A 15,671-nucleotide genomic window follows, 5' to 3' on the forward strand; every position below is an offset into this window, starting at 1 on the left:
CGATTAGCTAACTTCAGCTGCACCCCTGTCCTGGTTCATTTACCGCTTGCACCGCTGCATCTGTCCCATGACTGCCCGGCTAGCTAACGCCGACTGTAGCTAACCTGACAAGAAGAAGGAGGAGGATCAGGAAGTAAGAAGACAGCGGCGAGTCTGCACGTCCTGAGCCTCCGGTTTGCAGCCTGTTCTCGTGCTTAGTTGACCTATCTTGAGGTGAACTACTACTTGAGTGTGTAGCAGCAGTGCTTCGGCCTCAGAGTTTCGGTCTGCCCGTCTGTCTGTGTGTGTGTCTGTGTGTGTGTGTGCGCGCGGCGAGCGGTTGACGTTACCTTCCCGTGTGTTTTTAAAAAAGATTGAAGATGGCGACCAGCTCGGAGCGCAGTCCTCCTCCGTTCCCCGACTCTGAGGACCAAGATGTGCTGGACTCCGAAGAAGTCGCAGGCCGAGACAGTGATGAAGACGACGGGGAAGACCTCTTCATGAGCGCAGTATGTCTTAATGTTGATTTCACAGTGGCTAACTAGCCTGCGTTTGGGCTAACTTGACAACTGCCAAGGCAGTTAGCTAACGTCAGCGGAGAAAGCTAATGAGGCACTTTCAGCAAGTTTGGGTTTAGTTGTGGGAGGTTTTTACCAGCAGTTCGCTATTTTTACCGCATAGGAAATACTAAATAAATAATGTTGACATACACAACTGTCATGTCGGATAATGCTACACTTGAAGTATATAGTGCAGCGTGAATTGTCAAAGCAATATGGAGGTTTTAATGTTTCTGGATTTTTTCTGTGAAGTACTGTATGACTGTGATTTGATTGGATTAGGGACGCTAGAGCTGCAACGACTTCTGTATTAGTTGATCAACAGAAAATTATTTGGCATTTATTTTGATAATCCAGCTACAATGACGGAACACAAATTGGTAATTATGATAAATAATCGTTTTAGTCATACCCAAAAATCTCTGAATCTCTCAAATGTGAGGATTTGATGCTTTTCTTTGCTATACATGACTGTAAACTGAACTGTTTTCTGGCTTTTTGCTAGCAAAGCAATTGGTCGAAAAAAATAATCTAATGAGGATAATTGTTGGTTCCAGTCCTAGTGTTTTCCAAGCAAAAATAGTGAAACTGGGCCAAAGATCATACATCATTGCAAACTAAACTAATTGTTGTAAATTTTGGGGTATTTTGACTTTTGCTAGAACAAAACATTACATTTGAAGACATCACGCTCAGCTTTGCAAAGTTGTGATGGGCATAATGGATGGACTAATAGAGCTTTGCTGGTTCAATTCATTGTTCCTCTTGGCTTTACATTACTATATACTATAAACAAAATAGGATATTTGAGGATGTCACCTTGGACTTAAGGATGTTGTGGTGGGTGTTTTTTTTTTTTTTTGTTCCTGTTAATATTGTTCCTGTTTGATTAATTATATTCAGATGTTGTCTGTGCAGAATATCATTGACATTTCTAAAACCAAAATCTGAAATCCTTAGTATGTGCAAACTTACAGGCCATGCATACAGCAGGTAAAGCGGTCTAATCTTTGCACTCTGCAGGAAATAAGGTCCTTGTGGTTTTACTGTAGTAGGTAGTGATACTGTTTCATATTTATCAGTGGAGTCAAATTCAGTCTCTTTTTGAATGAGGATTTAAAAGCTGGCTCAGGCAGCCTCCTGTCATGTGAGTCAGCTGTGGTCACATGGTTAGAACCCGGATGTTTTCCCACAGTCAAAGTTCAGAGGACAGATTGGAAAGTTGCTGTCTTTGATTTTTTTGAGAGCTGGACTCACTGCTGCATGGAAAACCACAGTCAGCAGTTGTGGATGTTACATTTAACAGAGCCTGTAGCTGAAGTAATGTTTGGAAATGCACCAGGCAGTGGTTGTTAGTGGATTCAGTTGATCATTTCATTAAACCTTTTCATCTCCTACAGATGCATTGTGTTAACAAACTGTTTACTTAGTATTAGTCAACATCATTACTGGCAAATACACCCAAAACCTATGACAAAATCATTTGTTAAACATGACAACCTGTAGGAAAGTAGGATGTTTTTGCAGGACTGTTGCATTAGAGTGCGTGAGACTTATTTGAGCATTTGTCCGATAAAGCTATTCATGTTAAAATGCTTACTTACTTAACTGTACTTACTTTTTGATTTTAAATGAATATTTTTGTTATCTGTTGCACACCCAGTAGCCTGGGATGACTGAAAAATATTGTGTTCTTGTTCTTTGGAGCGTCTAAAAGTTTCATGTGGAGGCTTGGCTCAGAATCAAGTTGAACATTACCATATAAATGAGTAAAAAAAAAAAAAAAAAGAAGCTGACACCAGGCAATCCACTCATAAATCTGGAGTGACATCAAACAGGCAGCCACACTCACCTCTTACGGTATCTACTGTAGCTCACACTTCTTGTTTGGTAAAGCCTGTTTTATTCCCCTAAAATCCATTCAAAACTCCCAATACCTGTCAGAAAGGCATTAAACCTTCTTTTAATCATAACGTGGCTGATTGACATCAGATAATGAGTTTGTGGAAGTTGTGTTTTTAGTAGTATTATAGTAAAAATACATGTGTTTGGGAAGTAAAGACAAAGCAACTGTATACCAGAGACCTGGATTATGCTGCTGGGACAGTTTAGGAAATGTTTATGGACAATTTAATATAGTTGGCCCTTATGGTATGAGGAAACTTTGCAAGATCAAATCCTTCTGATATTCTGAGAGTACAACCCTTTTTGTTGGGCTTTGGGTGGTGAGTAATGATTTAATCATTTAAAATAAAATTCTGGTTGAGTAATCCTTTGGTCAATGACCAAGGTATTTTGATTATCAATCAATCATTTTATTCATTTATCAGTTGACATGCCACGTTTCTCACATTTGAAGTTTTCCAAATAATTGACAGACCATCATTAGTTGCAGCCCTATTCAAGTACTCTAAACCTTTTCCCCCTTTTTCCCATATCTCCAGACCGAGCCTTCACTGACCGAAATGGACACCACACTGCCACCTGCCACGCAACCCAGTGATGATTTATTGACACCCCTCACTGACATCATGGACGATCCCTTAATTGAGCCCATTAGCAGCCACACAGAAAACAAACAAGCGAGTGAAGTTGTCAGTGAACACTCGGATGATTTTGTCGACCTAACAAACAACGTAACCGAAGCTGCTGCTGACACAGTCGAAGCTGCAGCGAAAGACACAACTGAAATCTCTTTAGATGAACCTTCAGATGAGTTTGTTGACATATTGGGAAGTGAAACCGAGGCACCGCGAGAGGAAGTGGTGGTAGAGGATGTGACTGCTGAAGAGGCAACGAGTAAAAGTGAAGTGGCATACAGTGTTACAGATCCACCTGGCGATGGGAAACAGAAAGCAAAAGAAACTTCCAGTGCTCCAATTATCGATTTCAGCGGTGATGATGCATCCACCACTGTCACACAACAGCCATCTGGCCCTGAAAAAATTGTTGACCCTCTGCTTGACCTCCTCAGTGATGCTCCACCTGCTGCTGATGCCAAAAAACCCAGCAGGGCAACAATCGACCTGTTCCAGGACGAGGGAACCGACTTGTTTTCAGAACCACGGCAGACTAAATCTGCCAAGCAGCCACAGAAAAGCCTCTTCGGTGAACCTGACGAGGATCTGTTCGGTGAGCCACTGGGTGCCACCTCAAAGAAAAGCATCAATAAAGAGCAGAAGGACAAATCTGTCACAAGCAAAGCTGCTGCTGGCGATGGTATCAACATAGCTGGGCCTCTGCAAGAGACTACTCCTGCAGAACCTGCTGATATCTTCAGTGAAGAAGCCGTCGCCACAGCGCCCAGCATCAGCAACACCAGCTCTGTTAACTCCAAGACCAATGGAGTGCACTCTGAAGAGGAGACTGATATCTTTGCTGGTGGGTCAACTATTTTTATTCCTTGGTTCCATTATCAGGATTTAGTGTCATAAGAGAAGGATTAGTGACAAAGGGAGTGTTCACATAGATCATGTGAGACCAGTTACATTAAGAGTAGCAGATTAGTTACAGATTAAGAGTCAGTGGGTCCCTGGGCACAGACATGTAAAAGTCCCCCAGCCACATTGTTTTTAGTTGTTTTGTGTCTCTTTGTAGTTGTTTTTGAATCTATTTTATTGTCATTTTGCATCTAATTTGTGTCTCTTTGGTCATTTTTTTGTTTCTTTGCAGACAATTTCAGTCTCTGGCCATTTTGTGTTGCTCTGTGGTCATGGTGCATCTTGTTGTCATTTTTTTTTTGTCTCTGGCTATTTTGTATCTCTTTGTGGATAATTTGCATCACATCATTGATGTTTTGCCTCTCTTTACAGTTGTTTGTGTCCGTTTGTTGTTGTTTTGTGTCTTTCTATAGTTGATTGTGTCCCATTGTGGGTGTTCTGTGTCTATCTGTGGTCTTCGTACATCTATCAGTTTTTTCTTTTGCACCTTTGTAGTTATTCTGTGTCTCTTGATTTTCTAACAAGGAATATTAACACCTCAAGATACTCCAGTTCAGGGTCCCGTGACCCTTCAGGCCTCTGCCCAGGGGCCTGTTCAGTAATCCATACATGGCTACATTCAAAGCCACATGTGCGCAGCAGTTATCTGTGCTGGTCAATCTGCTTTCAGTTTGCGATTCGTTCAGAAAGCGAGGTATGCACATTCAAAAAACTCTTCAACTGTGCATGATCAAACAGGAAATATAATGGCAAAAAAATAGTAGAGGAAAGAAACAGTGTGCTGATTCTACTACTTTTTTTGCCTTAATAAGGGAATTTGTTAGTTGGTTCACATTATGTTCTTATGTCTACAAATAATTCTTTTGGTTCTTTTCTTTTTTTCCCAATGCTTTTATTGGCGTATGTTTGCTTTTATTACATATAGTGCCTTGTGAAAAGTATTCCCTCCCCTTGGTGTTTTTCCTGTTTTGTTGCATTACAACATGGACTTGAAATTTATTTTTATTTGGATTTTATGTGATGGACCTAACCAAATAATCAAAATTGTAAAAAAAAAAAAACAAACAAACAAAAAAAAAAAACAACAACATCAAAAAGCCTGAAAGATCTGGTCCAAGCATTTAACTTCAGAAGTCACCTAATTAGTTGGTTAAGGCTCATGCACGTGGAATTAAAGTGTCACATGTCTGTAACATGAAATCAGTAGAAATACACTTGTTCTGAAAGGCCCCTGAGTCTCCAACACCGCTAAGCATCAACACAAAGACCAGGGAGCTCTCCAAACAGGTCAGACACGGAGTTGTATAGATAAGGGTTGGTTATAAAACAATATCCCAAACTTTGAACATTCCAAGAAGCACCATTAAATACATTATAACAAAATGGAAAGAATATGGCACCACTACAAACATTACAAAAGTAGCCCGCCCACCCAAACTCACAGACCAGGCAAGGAGGACACCTTCCAGCAGGACAATGACCCTAAACACACTGCTAAAGCTACACACAAGTAGTTTTAAGGTACACCAACACACCTCATCTGATGATGTGAAGGAGCTGTTTTGCCCTGAAGAATAGGAAGAAATACCAGTGGCTAGATATGCTAAGCTAATAGTGATATACCTGAGAGATTTGCAGCTGTAAAATCCCTTTTATATCCAGGTTGTAATGCGACAAAACAGGAAAAACACAGAGGAGGTGAATCCTTTCAACAGGCACTGTAGTGGATAGCAGAGTGCTGACAGGAAATGAGGTGAGACAGACAGGGCATGATATGGAACAGAGGTTTACGGATGGACTGTCCTGTCCTGCTCTATATTTCGTGGTACACGTCCCTAACCCGTAGTCCAATACGATTCTCCTTAAATTTCCTAAACAACAGAGAAGATAGCATCGTCACATTCATTGTGCTGGACTCAAATTACATTTGTTTCCCCTCACGGCAAAAACAATATTTGCTTAATGCCTTGTCCCTGAAACTCTGTTCAAGAAAAGTGGCATTTGTAACTGTTAACAATCACTGTGCCACATTAAACTGGGCTGTATTAACCCAGAAGAAACAAAACAAGACAAACTAAGTATTCAGAGTCCATGTGGGCACGCAGGTCAAGGTGAAAAAATTATCACATGCTTAGTTTGCTGTCCTCTCAGATACCAGCAAATCACTGTATAATCTAATACACACCTCAAGGTCAGGAAGTGAAATCCTGCACACTGTAGATATTTTGTTTCTTTGTCTAATATTAAAGTAAAAACAACTGTTCACATTCAGAATGGGCGAAGTCGGCAGTTTTGACAAATGTATAAGACATTTTCTGCCACATTGACGGCATGTAAATGTAAATACATGCTGTCTGGAATGTCAAATAAACAAAGGACGCCTCTCTACACATTTGCATTCAACATCTGTTTCCTTTACTTTCTTTTCCTCTCTAACAGAAGCCACAGTGGAGCTTTCTCTTGACAGTCCGCGCAACGAGAGAAAGAAGGAGGTGACTGCATCCACCCCCTCCCTGTCTGTTGCTGCCAGCCTGGCTAAGCCACAATCTGCTGCCCTTGAGGAGGTACGTGGATATCTAATCCCAGAGTGAAATGCCCAGTGTGACTACCAAAGTAATGATTGGAAGCTGTTGGAGTTCAGGGAGTTTCCATTTCTGCCCTCCATTTTATTCATTTTAAGCTTCCGCTGAAAAATCAAAATTTTGAGAAATTGAAAATATAAGGGAGTTAAGTTAAGACACTTTTTGACCTGTTTAACATCCCACTAGAACAAACAAGTCCAACCTCCATCGAGAATCCAATTTTTACAAAAATCAAAATTCTGCTGTTATTGCAACTAATTTCACCTTTGTTTAATATTTGTTTCAGTTGGAAGAAGAGGAGGAGGAGGAGGAGGAGGAGGAGGAGCAGGAAGACAAATTTGACATCTTTGTCTCCGTCAAAGACCCTGAAAAAATAGGTGAGGCTTATTATTTTTGTTCTGTTTTTAATGAAACAATAAAACGTTTATATATTTCATTGCAATAAAGGTACACATCGGTTTGTGCAGCATAAACATCAAGCAAACAGAGGTGCTTGAGTCCTTGATTTTATTATTTCAAAAATTGTGAAAAAGAAAAGACAAAGGAGCCAAGAGCTTGAGACCAGTGATAAAGTAACATAAATGAAACCCACATGAAGCTTTTCTTTAATTATATTCTGTAGGTATTTATATCAATTTGTGTCCTTTTATTTTCAGGGGACGGGATGAACGCTTATATGGCCTACAAAGTATCCACTCAGGTAAAAACTCTCAATGTTACACTATTTCACTTGATGTGCAGTTGTCCATCTTAAATCCAAGGGAAGTTAGTGCTGTTACTCATCAGATGTGTTGTAAGTATGAAAAGAGAGGAAATGCTGGTCAGTGTATTGTAAGAGAAACGCCCATACATGAACTTATACTGTGTCTGAAATCGGATACTTCAGTCAGTACACTCACATGTACACAGTACACTTAATGGCGTAGTGCGTCAATTCTGACAGGGTAGTATTATCTCAAATCAAACACTGCTGCTGTGAACTCACCAGAATCACAACGTGTCACCACGACTGTCGCCCTCCAAAATATGTTTTTACTTTCCTGCATGTGCCCCTGTGTCATGTGACATGGAAATTGGCACCGACCATGTGTCCTCCTTTCTCTGCCGCCGTTTTAACAAGTTTGAAAATATGTTGGCAGTTCCCGCCCTTCACCTATGTAGCCAAAATGGTGACTGTTGAGGGCAAGAAGTGCCGTTTTCAGTGCAGTATTCGGGTACTTATAGGGCACTGCATGTTACCGTACTCGTCAATGTAAACAAATTTACACACTCAAAATAGCAAGTGTAAGTATGTGAATTGAGTCACAGCGATAGACTACGTCAGAGGTTTAGAGTAGTAATTCAATGAATTTAAGCCTGTTGGGCATGAAACACAATAATACATAAAAGGCCAAAAGTGAGGGAAACTGTCTCTTTCAGACCACACTGCCCATGTTCCGCAACAAGACATACACAGTGAGGCGACGCTTCAGCGACTTCCTCGGCCTCTATGAGAAGCTTTCTGAAAAACATGGACCAAATGGATTCATCGTACCTCCACCGCCAGAAAAAAGCATCCTGGGTAAACATTTTCTTCCTCTCATTTTCTCTCAAACTGTAAGAGTAAATTTGTTTTCCTCCAGCTATAAACAAGGATGCTGTCTTGCATAGGTATGACAAAGGTGAAGGTAGGAAAGGAAGATTCCTCATCTGCAGACTTTGTTGAGAGAAGAAGAGGTGCCTTGGAGAGGTAGGAGAAAATGAATCCTCTAAAGGTTTTATCATGTTTTCCATACAAGAAGGAAAATTAGTTTTCTTTTCACCATCTTCCCATTCCTCAGGTATCTCCAGAGGGTGGTAAATCACCCATCGCTTCTCCAAGATCCAGATGTCAGAGAGTTCCTGGAGAGAGAAGAAGTAAGCTGAAATTGAGGAGCGTCAGAGCTCTGTGCCTTTTTAGAAGATAAACATTTAGTTTTTTGCCTGAGTCACATTGAAATACTGTGCCCCTTAAACCGTGAAACTTCCTGGCACACAACTAGAGGACATAATGAAAATATCTTTTCTTTGGTAAACACTTGTAGGAGGGATGTTTTATTCCTCGGTCATTTACTTATTCTTGATCCTTTTAGACATCTGAAGTTTTAGAATATATTATTAATTCAGTCTTGTCTGTGTGTGTGTGTGTGTGTGTGTGTGTGTGTGTGTGTGTGTGTGTGTGTGTGTGTGTGTGTGTGTGTGTGTGTGTGTGTGTGTGTGTGTGTCTGTGTGTGTGTGTGTCTGTGTCTGTGTCTGTGTCTGTGTGTGTCTGTGTGTGTCTGTGTGTGTGTGTGTGTGTGTGTGTGTGTCTGTGTGTCTGTGTGTCTGTGTGTGTGTGTGTGTCTGTGTGTCTGTGTCTGTGTCTGTGTCTGTCTGTGTCTGTGTCTGTGTCTGTGTCTTCAGTTGCCCAGAGCAGTGAGCACCCAGGCTCTGAGCGGCGCTGGCTTCCTGAAAATGATTAACAAAGCAACAGATGCTGTCAGTAAAATGACCATCAAGATGAATGAGTCAGATGTGGTGAGTAAACACACACTGCTGCTCACAACGGTTCCTGTTCCAGAGAAACGCTCATGTAGCAAATCATTTTTGTAATGAGGAATCTGGATGTTTAAGAAGGAAGCAGAGGATTTCCATCTTACCATTAAAGGCTGATGGCACATTCAGGCTGAAACACTTAACAGCAGTGCATCAACATATTTTAACAATTACTTTTAAAGAGTAGTGTGACATCATCAACAGAGCTGTTGCTGAACTTGTTTTTCATTATCTTTCTGAACTTATGTGTTATGTGTGTTTTTTCATGGTGCAGTATTTTATGATCTGTTTAAATGAAGGCATTGACCGGCAAACGGAGTGATTTGTTAGCTTATCCATGCCCACTTCTTCGCTATATTGAAAGCTAACATTTGCCAAACTATATATTTTGGTAGGCAGCACAAAGTTCTCTAAATATTGAAGGTGAGTCATACCAAACCAGCAAACTGTTTTTTAAAAGTTGGTTTATAAAGTTGTCACTGAGCTGTGACTGATTTCCTCTCGCTCTGAGCTTTTGAGCACACACTATATTCACTACTGGAGTAAACATGTTTTCCAACAGAATACACTCCAACTCTTCACGTTCATACAAAATAGTGTCATACTGAGAAAGATATTAGAGTCCAGTTTAGAAATGTTTACGTTGGAATAAGAGTGTGATTTTAAACATGTGGGGGCCGTGACTTCGGAAGTTGTACTAACAGTATGTTTTGCTGCAGTGGTTTGAGGAGAAGCTGCAGGAGGTGGAGTCTGCAGACCAGCAGTTCAGGAAGCTCCACGCTCTGGTCGAATCCCTGGTCGTCCATAGGAAAGGTTAGCTGTCTCCAACTGGTAACAGATACTCCCGTCACCAAGCATCCAGTCCTGATTATCTATTGATCAGATTAAGAGCAGACCACTGCAACAAACCCTGTCGTCAGAAGCCAGATGCTTTTTTAAAAGCCACTATGTGAAAAGTTTGTGATTATTATACCTTAGAATTATTTTGATGGCCTACGTTTTGTTTGCAGAAAATTGAGAAAAATTTTAATGGGAAATTTAGTTTGTCGCTGTGAAATTATCTGATATTATCACTTATGGGGGAATTTTCAAATCCTACACGAATTTAATCCTTGTGGCCTGTTTCCCTTAAAATCTCCTAAAATCCCAAGTAGAATTTACTGTACTTAAAAAGTATATTATAGGAATTATAATAGAAGTCATAGTCATATTCAGTGTTATTTTTCAACATCTGTAATTGATTTTGCATGTTTTTTCTGCCACCCCTCTAGAGCTGTCGTTGAACACGGCGAGCTTTGCCAAGAGTGCAGCCATGCTGGGCAGTGCAGAGGACAACACCGCTCTGTCCCGAGCTCTGTCCCAGCTGGCAGAGGTGGAGGATAAGATGGAGCAGTTACACCAGGAGCAGGCTGCCAATGACACTTTCAGCTTCGCCGAACTCATTGCAGATTTCATCCGCCTGCTTGGAGCCGTGAGGGTACTGAGAAAATTTTATAAGAATCTTATTTCAAATCAAAGCTTATTCTGCATAGTTTAATTAAAAAAAACACAAGTAACTCGAGTGCTTTCAGTGTTCAAAGATTAATGAAAGTGAAATGAAAAGACCAGATGAGATATGTAGAGTTTTGGAATAGTCAAGTTTCATTTTTGTGCTGCACTCCAAGCCTTACCATCTGTCTGCTTTCTATATTAAGCAGTGAGGTCAAGTCATTTTAATTTAGTGCAAGTAGTTGTGTGCCTCAAAAATTATGAATTTAAGTGAAGAACAGAATCAGACAAGCATGGGGCAATGGATAGATTCACTTTAAATACTGTACAAAGGGATGCAGCATGAGAGTGTCATAGTACTTTAATGTTGGCCATGTTATCTATGCAGCCTTTTCACTCATCACTTTCACTCTCAAAATGTATTTGAAAGCTAAATGAATAAAATAAACTTGGATCATATTCCACATAACAAGCAAGATTTCTATTGATAGCAAATATAGGCTTGACTTTTATTTTGAAAGTTGTTGGAGTTGGCTAAGGGGCTGAAGTAAATAGCCAAATGTAAACACGAAATGATCCACTCTGTGTTTGCGACCTGCAGGGGTCGTTTGATCACCGGATGAAGGCGTGGCAACGTTGGCAGGATGCTCAGGCCATGTTGCAGAAGAAGAGGGAGACTGAGGCCAAACTGCTGTGGGCCAACAAGCCGGACAAACTGCAGCTGGCTAAAGAGGAGATCGCTGAGGTACAACACAGGCCAAAATCAACAGAGAAAATCACTCAGATGAGGTTGGGATGCCTGGAAGTGCTGGAGTTTGATGTGGTCTTTTCAAGACTGGGGACAATGTTTGAGTACTGAAAAGGCCACTTCAAAGGGGCCTCACTTGTCCCTGTAATCACAGCTATTATCAGAAACAGGTGGTACAATGAAACAATGACAGTTAAATGTGATTAATTATTTATTTTTTCCAAAAACTTTAGACACAATAAAGCACATTCACTTGATGTCCATTTGTTTTCTTTTATACAAAAATACATCAGTTTACTAGATATTTAGGATCCTTACTGAAAAAAATGTTTCATTTTTTTCTCTTCTTGTAAACAGTGGGAGGCCAAAGTGACACAGTATGAGAGAGACTTTGAAAGAGTTTCAGCCACCGTGCGCAAGGAAGTCGTTCGCTTTGAGGTACCGATGTTTAATCTTTTTCTGTTCCCTGGATGACACTGGACGACAGCTTAAAAAGTTTTTCATTACTGACAAACACTTTTTCAAAATGTTTTCTTACAGAAAGAAAAGGCCAAAAATTTCAAAAGACAGATAATCAAGTACTTGGAGTGTCTGCTCCAATCTCAGCAACAGGTGAGTGTTTCTCCAGTCAATCATTCATCGGGTCAAAACAGTCAGTCTACATTTATAAATAGTTTTGTTTTTCCCCCAGCTGTGGCAGTTTGTTTTGACTCTGTTGTGTCACAAAAACATATTTTATTTCTATTTACAGGATTTTAAATTAAATTGGTTATAGGTGTTTTGCATTTTATCATTTTAGCTGATTATCTTCTGTCCATAAAGACTTCAGAAGTTTGAATTCTAAATGAAAAGTGACACATGGAAATGAGTGGAAAAAGTACAGAGGCGTAGTGCCCCCAAAATTCCTGAGACCATAGAAGGATGATTTTTAAGTGGAATATTTTTAGGAAAAAAATGAAATAGTACACCAAAATGACTCCTAAAGAAATGTCTTCAAACTGCTTGTTTTGGCCAAGCAGCAGTCTAAAACCCATGAATGTTCAATTTTCAATGATGTAAAACAAGGAAAAGCAGTAAATACTCATGTTTGAGAAAATGGATCATGTAGTTGTTAACACTTGATAATAATTTGATTAATTCTCTGTTTATTGACAGAGTGATTCAGAACTATAAAAAACATGTTGTTAAATCCCAATTATTAACCACTTATGAATGAAACTGACGCCGTTGACTCTTTTTTTTTTTTCCAGCTGATAAAGTATTGGGAGGCTTTCTTACCAGAAGCAAAAGCAATCGCCTAATCCTCAAGTACCAGCCTTTTGGATGACACAACAGGCTGCCTTTTTCTTATACACTTTACCTCTTTTGCCTTTAAACCAAGGAAAATGAGTGCATTGTAAAGGGAGATACAATCAAACCAGTTTTTTTTAATCACCTTTAACATAATAGCTCTGTATTCTATTGTATTAATAATTGTATATTTTCATTTAATCTTTCACAAATATTTTCTTATTAGATGAAAAGAGTTTGCATATACAAAGATATGGACACACGAAAAGAGAGAAAAGTGTAGATGAATGATTCCATTGATTTCCACAAGAGAAGGGAAATGAACCGAGTCCGTTGTTCTCAGGATTTTCTCCCTCGTGTGATCAGGAGCTCCTTCACATCAGCAGTGGTTAATTGTTTACAGCACGGCTGCTCTCTCATCAGATATTTCTGGGGACCCAGATGAAGAAAGTGGCCAAGAGTTTCACTCTTTCTTTTTCTTTTAAAAGACTTAAAGGGATAAAATAACAGTTAAAATAAAAAAAAAATAAAAAAAAGAATTATGAGCACTTCCACCAGGTGGATAAAGTACTGAAGTACCAGCCATGTTTTCTTTTCTTCTTCTTTTCCTTGAGATTTAAAATACTATTGCTGAGGGGCCTGGGTGCGGGGTAAAGAGAGGCATTAGATGAGCTAACTCTACAGTTGTGGTCAAGGGTTGCATCATACTGTAGGTGAAGCTTTTGGGTTTAAATGTTTTAGATTTGATTTGAATCATTGTGCAAACTTTACTCTTACAACTACACATGTCTGTGCCTTTTTAAGTCTGAACGGTGTTTTGTCTCCAGACACCAAGTTAACTCTGGTTTAAGATAAAGTTGTGCCCAGTTGTGGGCAGTGCAGAGGCTCGTTACATAACAGTTACTCCCACAACAGCCATAATGATATAATGAGTGTCAATGCTGAGGTTAAAGAGCAATGTCCATTTACTACACATTACATCTTTTTCTTCCTCTAAATTCTTGCCTCTAATGCTGTAAGTTTGGTCATCTGTTTTTGCTACTTTCTCGTCAGCCTTTGGATTCAGTCTCTGCAGATCAACCTGCAGAGACTTGAAACAGTTAATCCTCATAGTGAACGTGACGTCTGAGTCTGTTTTTGTCAAAGCTACATCATTGTTGTGTGGTAATGCTGTACAGCAAGTGTCAGTGGGAACTCTTTAAGGCATTAGCAAGCAATGGTGACTAACTTTGAGAACAACACATTAAATGCAGATATGCTCTCACTGTATGGTCGGTCTCACCAAGTACAGCAGTGTACTGTAGTCAAATGAATGGAAACTAATGCCTGGTAGGTAGGATGCTGCTTCGATGGTTGGCAATCATGTCCTAGAATAAAAAGGCTGCAACTAAGAATATTTCCATTATGAATTAATCTGTTGATATTTTCAATTGTTTATTCTATAAACATAAGATCATGAAAATACAGTGTCCCAGAGCCCAAGGTGACATCTTGAAATTGTTTTATCAGCATCAGTCCAAAACCCAAAGATATGCAAAGGTACCCTGTGGAGTTTTTAAAAACTAACGGCACTGTGGAGTTTTTAAGCGTGGGTCTGTATTTTTGTTAGTAACACACGGGTGAGTCCCTCTGATGGTTTCACACTCTTCCCCTGATCAAAAGCTGCCAAGAAACTCAGCAATGTGCCAACAAAGGCATGGAAGAAGACGACCGTTAGCTGGCCAAACAGAAACTTAACAGTTTACCTTTCTTTAGAAACTGACTCTGCAAATATTTTATGTGGTGTTGATAAACTATATGCAAACATATCTTGCTTACAAAAAAATCCACAGAGTACCTTTTAATGTACAGGGATATAAAAGAAACAGACACCAATATGCACATTTGAAAAAATGGCACTAGTGAACGTTTGGTTTTTTTGCTTGATTTTTTTTTTTTTTTTTTTTTTTTTTTGAATGACTTCAGTGATCAGTTAATTATCAAAATTGTTCATCATTTCAGCACTAAACAGTACTGTCTGTGATTTCTATTGAAATGGGCAACAGCATGAAAACACACTGGAATAGTCCTTTTAACATCCAGTCTGAAAGCCCCAGACATGGGCCGATGATGTTGACCTGTAAACATAAGATTAACATGAAATACTAAACGTACTGATGTCATAGTGAACCTAATGCTTCCCTGACGCCTCAGTCCGCAGTGACCCGTGTCACAGCGTTATGTGGCGGGGCTGCCATCTTCTGATTACAGCTTTAATTTCACATTTGCACACAGCTGAACTGAAGCCGTGCAGCAGTGATGCTACACTTCGTTTGTTGTCGTTAAGGCATCACTAAGCTTGCAGACATTTCTTTGCACTGTTGGGGTTTGTTTTCGTTTCTGAGTTTTCAACTGTTGTTACATTAGACAGCGTTTAATTCAAATGGGCTGTTAGAGTGTCATCATACCGTGTCATCCTGTGTCCACGTGCAGAGCAATGTCGGCAACCTGCACTGTCAGAAATTTCTTTTAAAACAAATCAATAAAAGTTGCACTGTTTACACTTGGAGATTTAATTAAGAACTCCAGGCTTCAGTGTTTTATTTCTCCACTTCTCTCACATGAGGTTTTTTCAAAATAATGCTGGAGCTTTGAGTGTTTGGGGCTAAAAGCTAAAACAGGCTTATGAATGCGAGTGAAAAATCTACAGTAAATGTTTCTGTTCTGTGTTGTAACAACCACCAGATTTACATAGTGCTTTGTTTTTGAGAAGCAAATGCATTTCATGTGTGACTCAGATTTGCAGGTGTATAACTAAACTGATGATGTTAAGCTTCACTATGAAAATCTGAATCTGCAGCTGGCTTAATGTGAATGAGTGAGTTTGTGAGACCAAACCAGCTCCTGGCAAAAACAGCCTACATTTTATAATGACATGCATGTGTATAGTTTGTTCAACTGATTGATGTAGGTACCAGGTCTGAAAACAGAGACAGCTGTGTATGTGTATGTGTATCTGAAACTTCATAAAGCTTAACACTCATTTTCCATA

General features: G+C 39.7%; 1 protein-coding gene across 1 annotated transcript; it reads left to right on the forward strand.

The window, feature by feature from the left end:
- Positions 1 to 72: 72 nt before the first annotated feature.
- snx1a (sorting nexin 1a) lies at positions 73 to 15,202 on the forward strand. The gene is made up of 16 exons (XM_056386449.1): positions 73 to 213; positions 353 to 488; positions 2,984 to 3,920; positions 6,419 to 6,543; positions 6,848 to 6,938; positions 7,218 to 7,261; positions 7,981 to 8,122; positions 8,212 to 8,290; positions 8,382 to 8,457; positions 8,983 to 9,096; positions 9,834 to 9,927; positions 10,386 to 10,591; positions 11,204 to 11,347; positions 11,708 to 11,788; positions 11,891 to 11,962; positions 12,601 to 15,202. The coding sequence occupies exons 2-16, from the start codon at positions 360 to 362 to the stop codon at positions 12,649 to 12,651; spliced, it is 2,385 nt and encodes a 794-aa protein (XP_056242424.1). The 5' UTR covers positions 73 to 213; positions 353 to 359; the 3' UTR covers positions 12,652 to 15,202.
- Positions 15,203 to 15,671: the final 469 nt, after the last annotated feature.

Source organism: Seriola aureovittata, chromosome 10 (genome assembly GCF_021018895.1).
Source record: "Seriola aureovittata isolate HTS-2021-v1 ecotype China chromosome 10, ASM2101889v1, whole genome shotgun sequence".
In the NCBI taxonomy this organism is placed as follows: domain Eukaryota; kingdom Metazoa; phylum Chordata; class Actinopteri; order Carangiformes; family Carangidae; genus Seriola; species Seriola aureovittata.

Excerpts from the sequence above, each read along its gene's own strand:
- snx1a (XM_056386449.1), top strand. The coding sequence starts at position 360 with ATGGCGACCAGCTCGGAGCGCAGTCCTCCTCCGTTCCCCGACTCTGAG. Across the intron at positions 9,928-10,385 it reads CCTGGTCGTCCATAGGAAAG|AGCTGTCGTTGAACACGGCG; the intron begins GTTAGCTGTCTC and ends CCACCCCTCTAG. Across the intron at positions 11,789-11,890 it reads AGGAAGTCGTTCGCTTTGAG|AAAGAAAAGGCCAAAAATTT; the intron begins GTACCGATGTTT and ends GTTTTCTTACAG.